Below are 15628 nucleotides of genomic sequence, written 5' to 3'. Positions count from 1 at the left end.
CTGGGCTCAGCGAATCCTGGATTTCCTTTTCCGTGAGACAGCTGCAATGTCCGTATTTCCCCACGTTGGGCAGTTGGCTGAGGTTTTGGTCTGGCTGCCAGCTCTCCGGGAGCTGCTCTACAGGCAACCGAGGGATTCACCCTCAATGTGGGAATACTGGGTGCACATGGAGATGAGCACCCATCAGCAGCGAAAACCAGGGGGGTCACTCCTGAGCCCTCCCTGGTTGCAGGACCTTGCAGCCCTCGGCCAACCCTTGCCCACGGCAGGGCCAGCACATCCATTACTGCGCGGGTGAGGAAGCAGGAGCGATGCCCTTGGTGGGTACCGGGGTTTGTGCATTGCCCAGCAGCCGTGGGACCCTTCGGTGCGTGTGGCGTGCAAAGGTAATGGTCATCCCACGGGGATGTGAGAGTCTTGGAGAGACAGTGGTGGGTGTTCGGGAGCCCTTGGGGTTTTTTGGGGGTTGTGCAGGCGGCTGGGTTCGGGTTTGGCTGGCAGCAGCGTGGCTGGAGGCTCTGCACCCACCGGGGCAGATTCGGGAGGATGGCTTGGACCAGCTGAGCATCAGCTTTGGATTCCTTTCCTAGAGAGTTGCAGGCTGTGAAGTACAACTGGTTAATAGGAAATGTGGTCTGAAAGTTACAGTCCCCAGTGGGTCCTTATTGGGTTTCTGGCAGGGCATTTTACGGCATGGTTGGACCTCTGTGTCCTGGATTTGGAGAGGGCAGCTCCTGAGGAGTGTTTTTTAGGCAGGTTGAGTGCAGGAATAAATGCTGCCAGAGCCGCTTGCAGCAGGGAAATGATGTTTCCCTGGTGCGGGGAGCATCCAGTGCTGCTTACTTGGTGTTAGACTGAGAAGTTTGAGGACAAGCTGTCTTGGTGTGGGAATATGTGCATAACAAGTTGCATTTTGGGGTCCTGAATGGACTGCTGGGGCATAAGGGAAGGGATTGCTAATCTGTGCCCAAATCACTAATTAATCTTTTTATTTTTATCAATTTTTACTTTGTTACGCTCGCTGGGCTGTCGATGAAAACCCACAGAGCTCCCTGCAGAAGAAGGTAAGTCATGGGCTGGAGGTGAGGGTGGGTATGTGCCTTGAGTCTGAGTGGATAGTGCTGAGGTTGAGAAGGGGGGAGTCTCTGGGGTCTTTTAATCCCAGAGAAAGCTGGGCTGACAGCAGAGCTTTCCTGTGACGGCGAGACTACCAGCTGCAAAGGGAAACACAGAGGACTTGGTGAAATCAGTAGAACCAGGCCAATGCCAGAAATGAAGGTGTTTAATATTAGAGAGAAAAATCCCCCGTTGCAGCGCTTGATGTCCTCACTAGTGCCCGTGGCTGATGGGCACTGGAGCAGCTCTACCGCAAGCCAGGGATGGGGTCCTGTTGGTTTTAGTGGCCTCAGTGCTCTAAATTACCCGTCCTCTGGGGTTTTTCTGAGCACTGACTGTGCTTGGCTTCATGTTTTCCCACCAGGAAAGTCCCTCTGGGAGTTGGTGCTGGAGCAGTTTGAAGATCTCCTCGTCCGCATCCTTTTGATGGCAGCTTTTCTGTCCTTCGTAAGTACCCCAGGCTCAGGGTGGGCGCCTTCCAGGGCACGTACGGACCAGGGTGGCAGGTGAATAGCAAAGGAGCCAGAGGAGGGTGCATGTTGGATGAAGGTGATGTAGCAGCAGTGCAGTGGTTTCCTAGGGTATCGTGACGATATCATTGTATCTATTTAAAAGATGAGACTCTAGGATTTTTCAGTAATGCTGTCAGCTCATTTTTGCCCACAATCTACCTTGGGAGCAACTCTGCATAAGGAGACATTTCCCCACCGAGCTGCTGGAGAATTACTTATTTTTTGAGTATACTCAGGGTGTTTGGCAGTGGGATGGCAAAGCCGAGTCTTCTGTCCCCTCCTTTCGGATACAACTTGCGGCCAGATAAGGAGGGAGGCCGGTTGCTTGTGGGGTTCAATGTGTTCCCAAAACAACATGCAGTGCCCTGTTTGCTGGTGAGTTTGCAGAGCTGTTGCAATCTGCTTGATGGCCGAGTCTGCCGTGGCGGCTCTGCTAATCGGTAAAGCAGGTGTGAAGCCCTGCGTCAGAGGTCCTTTGTGCCACTGCCTCTGCCGCAGAGCAGCAAGGTGTTGCTGTGTTGACACAGCGCAGGTCGACAAGCAGTTAAATGGAGTGAAAATTTTTGTGTGTGTGTGTGTGTGTGTGCTTCATTTGTATTATTGTATGAGGTCTTTGTGGGATGGAAACGGGGCTCAGGATGGTAAGAAGCCACAGGGTCAGTCCCTGCTCTGCAGAGCTGCTCTTACTACATCAATTACTCGCATTGCATCGCTTAACTTCTGCCCAGGAGGGGCTTCTCGGAGGCTGACCGTGCTGCAGACAGCGACCGCAGCGGCTGCCCAGCTGTTGCTGGCAGCGTCTGAGAAGCGGGCAGTGCTGCCCCGTCTCCCCACTCATCTGCTCATGGCCATGGTCTGTCTCCCCATGGGCGTAGTAAACAAAAACAGATGCTTTCTTGGTGCAAATACTCATCCAGGCTTCACATGGCCATTTGCTCCAGCCCTGCTTATTTAGTGCATTAGGTTATCCCCAGCAGAAGAGTGGAGGGACCCGAGTTGAGCACTGGCAGTGGGATATGGCAAGTCCACACATGGCTTTAACCCAGCCGTGGGGCTGGCCACTGCTCTGGGTTGTCTTCGCTCCAGCAAACACCATGTGTTGGTTGGCTCTTGTTTCCATCCTTCTTCTTAAAATGCTGGCACTTGTTCTTTCAACCACATTGTGGTCCTTCTCTTGCCTACCAGATCCTGGCCTGGTTTGAAGAAGGAGAGGAGACCACGACGGCGTTTGTGGAGCCCATCGTCATTATTATGATCCTGATCGCCAATGCCGTGGTGGGCGTGTGGCAGGTAAGTCGCAGGCCCCCCCCTGCCTGCCCCACAGGTCTCTGCTCCACATGGCTGAGATGCTTCCTTTGAAGGTCTGGTTGCTTCTTGCTATTGGAAACTCATTTTTCAAAGGTTCAGTTTTCATGTTGACTCTGCTGCCCCATGGCCCAGCACAGATGCTCAGTCACTGGCTGCCTCTTGGCTCATTCCTTCAGTCTTTCTTTGGCAACTTTTGCAGTTTGGAGTTTAGAATCTTGCACTTATTTGCCATCCAGACAGACACTGCTTGTCTCCTGGCTGTGGCCAAATGAGTTTTCCAGGGGAAACTTTTTGTCCTGTCCACCAGAAAGCTGCCGTGACTGGTGCCCCTCGCCTCGCTGTATCCCTCCTGGGGGACGAGCAAACGCCTCAGCCAGCAGTGCTCCTCCTCTTGTATATATTCACTTTAAGGCCATTTATTTATCTGCAGCTTGAGCTGAGGTGGGGTTGCTGGGTGGGGAAAAACACTTCTGGGTGGGATATGCTGCTTCCCAAACCAAGAATGAGAAAATCAAGCCCAAAGGTCCATGCAGTGTCCAGGACCTGGTGTGATTTAAGCCAGCAGGGACCATTTCAGAGCAGCTGAAGAAGATGCAGCACTTGCCCCATCCATGGTGCGAATGGACACCAAAGCCAAGGCTGGGGTTTGGGTGCTCCTGACTTTGCAGTGGGTGAGGAAGGAGCCTGCCGGCCTGTGCAACCCCACCGCCAGCAGCTCTGCTCCTCATTTGTTTGCAGGAGAGAAATGCCGAGAGTGCCATCGAAGCCTTGAAGGAGTACGAGCCCGAGATGGGGAAGGTGATCCGTGCCGACCGCAGCGGGGTGCAGCGGATCCGTGCCCGGGACATTGTCCCCGGGGACATCGTGGAGGTGGCAGGTAGGGTGCCATCACCCCAGGGCACGGGGTGTGATGGGGAGGTGGTGCTGGCTGGGGGGTTTTGGTGACCGGCACCCCGTGGGCCTTGTGGCAGGAGGGCTCTGCCGTGGTGTCCGGGCGCATCTCCTCCAGAGGCACGGCTGCTGAGTCACCTTGTTGGTGTACACTTGAGATCTTAGTTTCTGTATTCAAATCCAGAGAGGTAAAATGATTTTGGGCCAAAGCTGGGGCTCATCAGCCTGCCAAGGCTTCGCCCTGAGCATAGGGTGGCAGAGAACAGCAGAAAAGAAAAAAAAAAAAAAAAAAAAAAAAAATCATATTTCTGGCTCAGGTTTTGTGTGTCGGGAGGGTTTCCCTGTTTTCTGGAAGAACTGGAAGAACTTTTAATTTTCCGCCAAGATTCCCTCTGGAAGCAGCTCTCCCACGTGCATCCCCCGGACGAGGCGCGGGTGAAGGGCCGGTGCTGGGTGCCGCACCGGCAGTGCCAGGCGAGCTGCCGCCAGCACGGCGGGGGGGGTTTCAGCGCTGCAGGCAGCGGCACTGGTCCTGCCTGCGTAGGCAGACTTCCTTGGTAACTGGGATTTGTTATTCGGGGAGGGCGAGAGGCAGAGGGGACCGGCTGCAGGGTGCTTTTGTCTCCCCAGCCGGGTTGTCCCCCCCAGCCCTTCTGTCGGGGTTTTGCATTCAGCGAAGGATGCCTGGGGGTCTCCTGCTTGACCCACTGGAACCAAAGAGGATGGATTTCAATTATCCCATTTTGTTTGTTCATTAAACGATGCCGTAAACCCCCAGAGCCACAAAACTAATCCTCTCCTTTCCTCCTTGTGGCCCTGCTAGTGGAAACATGCTGCAATCCCTCCCGCGCCCAGCCAGCTTGCTGTTATTTATGTCTTCCAGTTGGGCTTCAGCTGGAAGATGAACATGAAAATAATGCGAGGAGGATCAAGCTGAGGAGTGCTGGCCAAATCCTCAGCTGGCCGAGCTGGCGGCGCTCCCAAGCCGGCTCCGGCAGTGCGCTCCAGCTGCTGACCTGGCTTTTAATTAAATTAATTAATTATTAATGAATTAAATTCTGCCATCTTTCCCCAAACCAAGTGCTTGCTGCCTGCCCATTGGCAGCCAAATATTACTTTTTAATGGCACAATCAGCATCATGGGAGGGAAAGAGCTGAGCTCTCTTCTGGAGGGGTTTGCAAATTACTAGCAAGTTCATCAGCGAGTTGTGGGTTTGGGAGGTTATAGCAAGTGGCGAGGATGCTGTCAGACTGCCTGGAAGGAAAGTGCACCGGGAGCAATAGCTTTGAACGTGGAGTGGACATCCAGGTGACATCCTGGGGACGGCAGGGACAGCGCAGGCAGGAGGGACTGGCTTCTGTTTGCGTGTGCGAATGCAATAAATTGGGCAGCAGGGAGCAGAAAACCTGCTACGCTAAGCCGAGAGGGGAATGATGGTTGCAAGCTGGCAAGCCGTTTAAACCCAGCTGATTTTTGCCCTTTTGTAGCAAGGCAATCGAGGTGACTCCTCGTGCAGGCAGCTGCACAGAGATTAAATTTGGCTGCAGCACCAGCTTTCTGCCTTGCCCAAAAAGCGCGGGCAGGGCATTGCACCGGGAGCTCCATCAGGTGCTGCACCACCTGCCCGTTCCTGCTTTGCTCGGGCAGCGCCGGTGGCCGCGGCGATGCAGCGTTGCCTCCTGTTTTCCTCCCTTTCCTCTGACTTTTGGCGCGGGGGAGGCTTGCAGCGCCTGGGTGATCAGCGCACGTTCAATAGCTAATGGCTAATGGCAGCTGCCGGGTCTGTACATCTGTCCTGTCTGTCCTGCACCGTGCGAGTCTCCTGGGATGCTATCGCACTATCTACCCTTGAGCGGATGGTACCCCCATGGCACCGGGGCTCGACGCTGGCTCTAGATGCTGGCAACAGATTTTTCATCTGCAGTTTTAGCTAATGTTTGCAAACCCTCCCTGCCTTTCCCAGCTCCCTTTAAGGTGCTCCAGCTCCCTCGAGCAGCTGCAAAGTCTGAGGGAAGCACCTGGGGGAGGGGGGTGTCCTGTGAGACCCTGTGCTTAGTATCCCCCAGCTCAACCCCCAAAAACGGGTGTGACGGGGAACGGGGCAGCTCTGGCCGGACAGCAGATGTTGCACACCACATCCCAGAACGCTCGGATCTGCAGCTGGAATAAATGGCTGGGCGGTGGAGCGGTGCCAGCCCCCCTCCCACCGCACTCGGGGGGGGTTTACGAGCCCCGGGAGGAAGAGCTCGTTAAAGTCTGGGATTTGAGACAATCGTTAGCGGCCAAGCCGGCGGTGTTGTGTAACGTGATGTAAGGCTCTGTGAGCCAGGGCTTGCTCTGCCTCAATATTTCCGAAGCACCGGAGCGCGGTTGCGTCCAGCCGATAAGGGAGCGAGAGGAAGGGCCGGGAGGAAGAAACCCAGTGGGAAAAGCAGCTTTAAATGGGTATTTTAAGGAAGCACATGCACCTCGGTGGGTGGTGATCAGTGGCTGTCCGTTGATGGGGCTACTTTCCCTCGTAACCACCGTGCCGTGCCAGGACACCCGTGGATGGCCGTCTCGGCCACGAAAGGTCTTCCAGTGTCAACAGCTTCCAGTCGGCCCACAGAGCCCTGAAATGGGGTTAAGAGTGGTGTTGGGAGGCTCAGGCTGCTCCAGACTGGGGATGTTTGGGGGTTTTTGCAGGGAAGAGGCAAGATGGGGGTGCTTTGGAGGTTTTGCAGGGAAGAGGAGAGACGGGGATATAGCGGGGCAGGCGATGTGGGGTGGCAGGGAGGGCCACGCCAGGGTTTGGCTGGGGGGCAGAGGGTGTGATGCTTGCTGCCCTGAGGACCGCGTGCCTGCGCCTCCAACTGCGGCAGCTCCACTCCAAAAATTAAAAAAAAAAGATACCTGCCCTCCTGCCCGCTCGCTGGCAGGAGGAGGGATGTGGGTGTTCACTGCGTGTGATAGTTAAGGGGGGTCCCAGCCAGGGCAGAGGAGCACATGTCACTGCGGAGCTGCAGCCGGGGCGGGTGGGACGCGGGGGCTTGTTAAGGAGCCCACTCAGGTCCTCTGCTCACCCGGCTGCCCCGTGCAGAGCTCCTGCCTTTGCTGTTGTTCTGGCAAACCTGGCTGAAACCACAGTTAGCTTTGCTTGGATGGCAGCCGGGGAAGGCGACGGACAGGGCTGGCAGGCAGGTCACCCGCTCTGGCAGCATCCCTGTGCAGCAGGGACTGGGCAGCGCTTGCTCCCGCTGAATTTTGCGGAGGGAGGTGATGCTCGAAACATGCGGTCGGTCCATGGGAGAGGGTGGAGGGTGCCTGGCACGGCACAAGTAACCCCCTTGGCCTCGGTGCTGCTGCTCGCCCCCTGGGCTGGCTGCTTTTGTGCAAGATAATCCCCTAAAATTAGAAATTCCTCAAGGTCCCATCACTGCGCTGCCTGCTGTCTGATTGCAACTGATGGCACTTCTTTCTAGCTTTCTTTTTTTGACTTGTGAATTATAGACATACAAAATCAAGCTTCAAATGCAGCAAGGAGGCATCCTGGGGGAAGACCCTCATTTACCATGGGCTGGACCCCTCATTGCTGCAGGCTGGGTGCTGCCATGTGCCTGCACTGCATAGGGACACTGATTCACAGCAAAAGCCAGTCCCTGCCCTGGCGACTGGATGGTTGAAATAGAAAATGAGGGGAGACAGCAGGAACTGAGGTGCAGACCAGTGGCCCCAAGCCTTGGGGCAGAACCTGGCTGTGCTGGCGCGTTCGGGGTTTGCCGTTCCCCTTCCCTGGGGTGGTGGGCGCTGCTGGTCCCGCCTGACGGAGCTGCTCTGCTCTTGTCCTTGTAGTTGGTGACAAGGTGCCGGCGGACATCCGGATCATTGAAATCCGGTCCACCACCCTGCGGGTCGACCAGTCCATCCTCACAGGTACGTGCGGGCGTGATGGGGCGGAGGCGGCTGCTGAAGGCGGAGCTTTCCCTCTGCCATCTTCCCGGAGCCAAATTTTGGGACTCATCCTGGGCTAAGTGCTTTGCTAGGGTGGGAAACGGGTGGGAGAATGAGACTGAGGACCTGGGGAGGTCCCAGCATCATCTAAAAGTCATGGCATAGACAAGATGTGCCCGGTGCTTGGGCATCCCTCCTGCAAAACACAAAGCATGGGGCTTTCTTCAGCAACATTTGGGGTTTCAGGAGGGGCTGCTCAGTCCCTGCCCACACTCCTCCCGTGCAGCCATCGCATGATGACTGCTGGTGCACGAGGCCTTGTGAATTCAGGGAGAGGTGACAATATCTGGGGCTTTTTTTTTTTTCAAGCACTGGGAAAGCCCTTAAAGCTGATAATCTATGATATTTCAAAAATTCTCTCTCTCTGCTGTCAGGGAAGGCCAGTGAATGATCAGATGACAAAAAAGGCTTCCAGTATTTCAGCTCTCTTGTCTGATTTTGTAAAGGCATTGAGTTAGGAAATGGCAGCAGGGTAGGAAAAGCAATCAAAAAAAAGTTAAAACCACGGGGAAAGGAGCCCAGTCTCCTTGCAACATGGATTTGCATTAACTTAGTTCTCCAAGGGCAAGAAGAGATGCAGAAAAATGGCAAATCTGCAAAGAACAACATATAAACTTTCAGTAGAAGGGCTTTGGGCACCTTTCCAGTTGTGCTGCCCTACAAATCCTATCTGACTGTGCAAACCTGTGCTGCAAGCCAGCGGCTCCCTGGTGCCAGGATTTGGCCCCATCCCATTTGGCTGTATGGGAGCTCGTGGTCACTAGCAGTCTGCACAGGTCATTTTTCTGCAGCCCTCATCTTCGGAGCACCTCGGCCCAGCTCTGACATCCCCATGATGGACGTTTCAATGGTTTGGTGGCAAAGTGCTGCTTTAGAAAGCTGTAGGGGTTGTGATGCAGGCTCATAACAACGTTGAGTGGTGTTTCATCTCCCCTCTTTTGTCTTGGCAGGAGAGTCTGTGTCGGTGATCAAACATGCTGACCCCATCCCTGACCCCCGGGCTGTCAACCAGGACAAGAAGAACATGCTTTTCTCCGTAAGTCCCTTACGCCTGTCCCCACCTCTTCTGTGGTTTTCCAAAGAGCCGCCAAGTGGAGAGGCTGATGGACACGGGAGATCTTTGAGCAGTGAAAGGGAGTGCATGCGTGAGAAAGACCCAAAACCATAAAAAGAGCCCCAAATCCAGAAAAATAAGGACCTGCTTCATTTGGATTTCATTTGGGCTCTGGCACATGATGCCCTTAAATGCCTTGGGCAATCTCAGCAGGTTTTCCATCAAGTAGGATGGGGAAAGGGTTTGTGGTTGAGCCTGGAGCTATTGCAAATTTGGGTTTCCTCCTTGCTCATGCTCCTCTCGGGCAGAAGTCAAGTCCTTCTTGGACTCGTCCATAATGTGAGAGGGCTCTCAAGAGAGGTCTTCTGCTGCTTTAGGGTGGGTTTATATAAAAACCCACACTGTTTCATTTTCCCCTTAACCAAGATCTCATGTTCTCCTTTCACAACAAGCGGCCCTGAGAGGTTTCATGCCCACATATCCACTCTGGCCTCTTTCTTCCCTCCCAGGGCACCAACATCGCAGCTGGGAAGGCCGTAGGGGTTGTCATTGCAACAGGGGTGTACACCGAGATCGGGAAGATCCGAAACCAGATGGTGGAGACCGAGCCCGAGAAGACCCCCTTGCAGCAGAAGCTGGATGAGTTCAGCCAGCAGCTCTCCAAAGTGATCTTCCTGGTGTGCATCGCTGTCTGGGTCATCAACATCAGCCACTTCAGTGACCCCGTCCACGGCGGCTCCTGGTTTCGGGGGGCCATCTACTATTTCAAGATTTCGGTGGCACTGGCGGTGGCTGCCATTCCTGAGGGTCTTCCGGCCGTCATCACCACCTGCCTGGCGCTGGGCACGCGCCGAATGGCCAAGAAGAACGCCATCGTCCGGAGCCTGCCCTCGGTGGAGACCCTGGGCTGCACCTCTGTCATCTGCTCCGACAAGACCGGCACCCTCACCACCAACCAGATGTCTGTCTGCCGGGTGAGTTTTGGGGTGCAGGGGCGACGCTAGGTAACCCCCGAGCACCCTGCATCACTCCATCCCCATCCTGGGATACTGGGCTTTGCTGTCCTCACCAGATTTTTATCATATTAGGGATCTGAAGGTGAGCGTGGAAGACAGTTTGTAGGAAGCCCTGAACTTCCTCTCTGGCTGACTAGGGGCGAGGAGGTTTATGGCTTCTCATGGCATGGTTGTAATTAAAAAACTCACTTTTATGAGCACACCGGTTTGGAGGTGCTATGTTGCAGACTTATTTCAGGGCTCCCTCTCCAGAGAGCGTTTCTTCCTGCTGGGATGTGGCGTTAAGACAGAGCTGCTGGACACGCCAATGCAATTGGCCTCCTCTGCTCTCTTGCCCATTTTTCCATTGTTTTTAACCAAACCAGTGAGAAATCCTGGACCGTGCAAAATTACAAAGTCTGGACCTGTAAGGCCAAAACTTGGAGGGTCAGTGCACTTCATGGGTCTGTGACAAGATTGCACAGAAATGCAGGGGTTAAGATGCCCATGACCTGGTGAAAAGGTGCTTCGGTTACCCGTTCTTGCCTGGCAGAAGGTCTGCCATCAGCAGCTGTGTGCAGCTGGGCTTGGATCGAAAAGCACTTCTGATGGAGGGAGCCCTGGGGTGGTTTGGCGAAGAGATTGAAGGCTCCTGGTCTACCAGAGAGCTTTGTTCCCATGTGCCTGGCTGTATGGAGAGGTGACTTGTTAGGAAAGCCTGGACCATCCAAGTACTTCTCAGTTTCCCCATTAATTCTAAGTCTCAGGAAAGCTTTTTTTCATGGCCTTGGCGTGTCGGTTTTTATAGAAGAACCTTGGAAAATATGTTGCTGTGGGGAAAAATGGACCTGGCCACCGTCCCTCCTCTCTGACACTTGGGTAGCATGGTGGGAAGCCATGACCGTGCTGCAGGCTGTCCACGGGCTTTGGCCACTGCTTTGCTCAGCACAAACTACAGATGACTGGAAATGTCTGATATTTCTGTCCTGTAAATGGTTTAAAATGAGACATTGCTGGAACGAGGCAGTGACCAAGCTGCCCACGTCTCGCACGAGGAGGAGGTTCCCACGAGCCCGTTTTCTGAGCCAGTGATGCAGGAAAGCAAGTAAAGGGTGACCCCAGTGTTTGGGGTCTCTTTAGCTCTGCAGAGTGCAGAAGGAGAGGTAAGTGTGACCGTGCCTTCCCCAAACCGCTTCCTACTGGAGGATCTGCTCCTTGAACTTGGGAAGAAGTGCCACCATCACCCGTGTTTCAGCACGGTCGGGAGAGGCAGGATTAGTGATGCTGAGACAGGGAGAGGGCAGGAGGGGGACGGGGTGGGCCACTGGCACACAAGAGGGTTTTAGCATCGATCATCATTTGCAGAATGAACTTTGGGGGGAAAAAAAAAAATTCAGTTCAAAATTCAATGTATCCTCCACCCCATCTCCCCACAACCCTGTTCTGATATCTGTGTTATTCACGTGGCTGAATCCGGACTCCCAGGGTGCGATACCGAGAGCTGGGCTGGCCCCAGGACGCGCAGACACGGCTGTTAATGTTTAACAGACGGGGATTCCCGTGTTGACGCAGGCAGCCCCGCCGAGCGGAGGGTGGGTAAATATTTGTGCCGGGTGGCTGTTGGCACGTCCTGGATGCGCTGCTGCACCGAGCAGCCCGCTCAGCCATGGGGGTGAAAGAGCCATGAAAGCCTATTGATAACCTGGAAAAACATATTAATTGAGTGTGATTTAATTAACTCACACATTAAATTTGGGTGAGCGCAGCTGCTTGGCCACAGGGTATGCTGCCGAGCGGTGCTTACCCTTTACGTCTTGCAGCTGGCATCGGGTCTGTAGAGCTGTAAAGTGGCTCTTGAAAGGCTACGGGTCTGTTTTAAAACCCTCAGCTATTTTTTAAGGGCTGCACCACCGGCTCCGAGTCTTGCTTGTTGCCTGGTTCTCATGGCAGGGTTGCCGGCTGAGCCAGCTCAGCAGGATCCATATGGATCCCAGATGGTCAGCAGGAGCGAAGCCATGCCCCCCCAAATGCCCGTAGGTGCTATGTGCCCACTGAAGGACTTTGTGCCGGTGGCCTCGTCCACCTGGGGTGTCCGAGACTTTGGTGCTTTTGCTTTGACCTCAAGTCCAGCGGAGGCTACAGCTCTGCAGTAACGTGGCAAAGCCACAAACCTGCTTAGTAAATCAGATGAAACCTGTGGTTCCTGTCGCTCACCTTACGGTCAACTGGGGGGCTCTGAGACCACCATCTCACCCAGCCCATGGTGTGGAGCAACCAGGGACAGCCTTCTCCCAACCATTAAATAACCATGCAGCTGGGAGCGATGGGGATCTGGCGGGGGTGGGAAAGGGGACAGAGGGGCATTGCAGCTCTGCTCTTGCATATTTAAATCCCTCTCCGAAAACTTGCAACACCCTTTCATGCATCATAACTTAATTTTCCAGGAGCACGAGGGTGGTGTTGGAGAGTCAGGGCCCGAAGCGGAGATGCGAGCGTGGCTGTCCAGGCTCGGGGCTGCTGCTGTGCGGGGCAGGGCAGGATGGGGCTGGAGGGGGGAGATGCTGGTGCCCGGTGTCTGGGGGAGAGAGGTGGCTGGTGACATTTGGCAGTCTCTGAGATGGCTGGTGTTCTGAGGAACAAGAGCAGAAAGGGGTTTATTTTCAATAAACCTTGTAGCAGAGCCGGGACGTGCAAACTCCTGTCCCCGGTGCAGCCACCCAGGAGCTGTGCGGGTGCTATTTGCTTTTTAATCTCCAGGACACTGTGCCTTGATTCAGCAGTTTTGTTTGTGTAAACCAGTCACTAATTAATGGGAGACCTTGCCGGGGGTTTCCCTGGGGCTGTGGCCCAGCCACGGGCTGTGGCAGTTGCTGGTGGGTGCCTGTCAGCCGGGGCTGCTCCCAGCGCAGGAGGAAGATGATGCTGATCAGTGGGCTGATTGATGGGTAAATGACTGACGATTACAGCCTCTTACTATTCCAGAGAGCAATCCTATCTTGTCTGCCTTTTGATGAGCAGTTCTTTTAAAGATACTACAGAAAATATAGAAATGTGGAGACGTATCCTTTGCATCTCTCTTCCCCGCAAGCCTACAGCCAGATGCCATGTGCTTCTCCGGGGACGGTGCATCCATGAGTGCCCTTTGCTTTCTAAAAATACATGCCGGCAGTGTCCGGCTGTGTGATACAGCCCTGGGGCCAGGCGAGATCCACGGGGCAGGAGGAGCGATGGCCGAAACCCTTTTGGAGCAGGGTGTGCTCTTATAAGCACACAGTAATGTTTTCTTTCCGATCTCTCTGTTGCATGAAACACCCAAATCGCCTGCGTCGTTTTAAAAGGGTTAAGGGCAGGGGGGGGCGAGCAGAGGGAAGCCCTGGGGCAGCGCTGGCTGGGTTCCCCTTGCTGGATGCTGGAGGTGGCGTTCACTGTGGGCAGCCCCTCGGCGAGCATCTCTCTTCGGCAGCCTCCCCGAACCGCCCAGCCGAGCTGCGGCACGCAGCTTTGCCACCTCCTTCTATTGCAACTGTTATTATTTATATTATTTTTGTGATGGAAACCTTTCCTATCCTCTTTATGGATTAAGACACAGCTATTTTCTCTGGACTGTTTCCACTGCCTGAAAACCTGCCCCCTTTTCAGCCTGGAAATCTGCCGAAATATCGTGCCAAAAACCTGCAAACACCTTTGCAATGCCCCGGCCGCCCCCTCGCTCTGCCAGTCACGCAAGCTGGGAGCAGTCAGGAAATTTGATATAACCCCTGGTTGCTGTGGGTTACGCAGCACCTTTTTTAAATAGGCATGGAAAAATAAAGGGCCTGGAATGATTTTTTTTTTTTCTTTTCCTTTTTTAATAAGAAAATTGCTATTGTGAAAGTAGCAATTGTTTCGTAGCCATGAGCGTTTGAAAACAAACAAGCCTGTATCGGGCAAAACCACCAGTGGCTGGGGTGGATGCTTTCAGCTTTTTTAATAAATGAGTCCAGTCAGCGTTTCTGAGCTCAGGAGTCCATTTGCTGAAGAGACCAGGAGATTTTGGCTCTCTGGAAGAGATGAAGGATGCTCAGCCTTCAAAGGTCCCTTTTGCTGTTTTCTCAAACTGGGCACCACACTTTGCCTTGGTTTCTGGAGCCTGTCATCTCAGGGAGATTGTTGCCAAAGGAGACTGGATGTGTTTTGGCTCTCTTTATCGGGATCCTTCACGCGTTAGTGTTTGCGCCTCCTGCCAGAGCAGCTCAGTGCCTCAACAGAGGACCTGGGCCATCTCTTCTGTAACCCTTTGGCTCATGATTTTCTCTGAAACCCTTGAGGGATGCTGGGGGGCCCTGAGAATGGGCTCTGGGAAAGGAGCTGAGGGCAGCAGCCCAACAAACGAGGTATAGCAAACAGCTATGAAGCTGTGGAGCCTTGGGGAGGTTGCTTTGGGCTCAGAAGTATTCACACAGGAGACATAGGCTTTGAACCTCCTGCTTTGATTTGCCCAAACCTGTAAAATACGGAGGTGAGAAACCCGCTGAGGTGTCCTGGTGCTAAACCTGCTGCAAATGTGCTTCCCCGAGCTTGACCTTTTTTGCTTGGCTTGGCCCTAAGCTTGCACCTGGGGATACCGGGCTGCATGGGGAGGTCTCACACCCACCAGCCAACATGGCTGCGCTGGCAGGGTGCCCTTGTATTAACAATAATTAATAATAACAGTAAATTAACCTCTGTTAGTTGCCGGAGGAAGTGCGGAGGAGGGAGAAGTAGGTGGTACCCGGAGCCGTTGCATCTCTGGTGCTGAGCAATGCCTCCTGATTTCTCCAGCATCTATTGCTTCCCTCTTCTGGGGAACATCTCAAATAACCAGAGGAAAATAAATAGGGAAAAAAGAATTATTTGAGATGGGGGGGGGTGGGACGGACAGTTGCCACAGCACCCACTTTCTGGAGCCACTGAGCAGGTTCATGATGCTGAGGAAAGCATCGCTTTCCTGCAGCCATCCGCCCTCCTGGCTGCTCCCCGCAGGCAGTCGTGGCCAGGGAAATACATTCATCAAAACAATTTTATTTATTTATTATGTTACTTTTTGTCTTCAGCATGGGTCATAAATAATGATTAAGAAGAAACAAGCATTGCTGAACCGTCACCTTGGCTGGGGTTAGGGACTCTTTTGCTCCTGCTGGAGGCTGCCCCAAAGGGTGGGCTGTGCTGGGAGGCAGCAAGGGGGGACTGGGAGAGCTTGAGGAGAGGGGGATTTTTATTGTATTTCAGGTTTTGGGGGGTTTGTTGCTCTCAATATAGCAGCAAGAGGGAGACTGGAAGGAGTTTGAAAAGCAATCATTGCTAAAGATAGAGCGTGTGGGACTTTTACAGCTCCCCTGGGCTTTATTACCGAGCTGCCTGAAGCCGAGCTGTGATCCCAGTAACGCACAAGGCGAGCTGGTGGCCGAGAGCTGGCTGGGAAAGGGTGGCAGGGGCAGCAGGTCAGATCCTGCCCCACAGAGGCTTTCCAGGGCGGCCGGGGCAGGAGTGGAAACCCGGACCCGGCTCCTTCTCTGCTCCAAGAAAAACACAGGCACCTTGTTAGGACCTGGCTCAGCATTCCTTCTCTCCCATGGAAAAAAAGAGCTGGAGGAGGCAAACATGAAAAAGGCAGAGGAGAGCTGGAAGGATTTGGGAACGGTGGGTGACCAGGGAGGGGGCTGAGCCCAGTGCCGGCAGGGCCATCCCTGGGACGGTACCGGCTCGCAGATCTCCAGGCTGGGCACGTGGGTGGTACCAAAAA

At 54.1% G+C, this 15628-nt stretch overlaps 1 protein-coding gene across 1 annotated transcript in view; it reads left to right on the top strand.

The window, feature by feature from the left end:
* Positions 1-15628, top strand: part of ATP2A3 (ATPase sarcoplasmic/endoplasmic reticulum Ca2+ transporting 3) — a 57916-nt gene that overhangs the window by 19261 nt on the left and 23027 nt on the right. Inside the window, 7 exon segments of the mRNA XM_049801973.1 lie at positions 1047-1064; positions 1481-1563; positions 2814-2918; positions 3675-3813; positions 7660-7740; positions 8769-8854; positions 9382-9846. Of these exon segments, the coding sequence (XP_049657930.1) occupies positions 1047-1064; positions 1481-1563; positions 2814-2918; positions 3675-3813; positions 7660-7740; positions 8769-8854; positions 9382-9846 (977 nt within the window).

The sequence above is a fragment of the Accipiter gentilis genome, chromosome 6, assembly GCF_929443795.1.
Source record: "Accipiter gentilis chromosome 6, bAccGen1.1, whole genome shotgun sequence".
NCBI classification, from domain to species: domain Eukaryota; kingdom Metazoa; phylum Chordata; class Aves; order Accipitriformes; family Accipitridae; genus Astur; species Astur gentilis.
The sequence above is the reverse complement of the archived record's forward strand: the minus strand, read 5'-3'. Positions and strand labels throughout refer to the sequence as shown.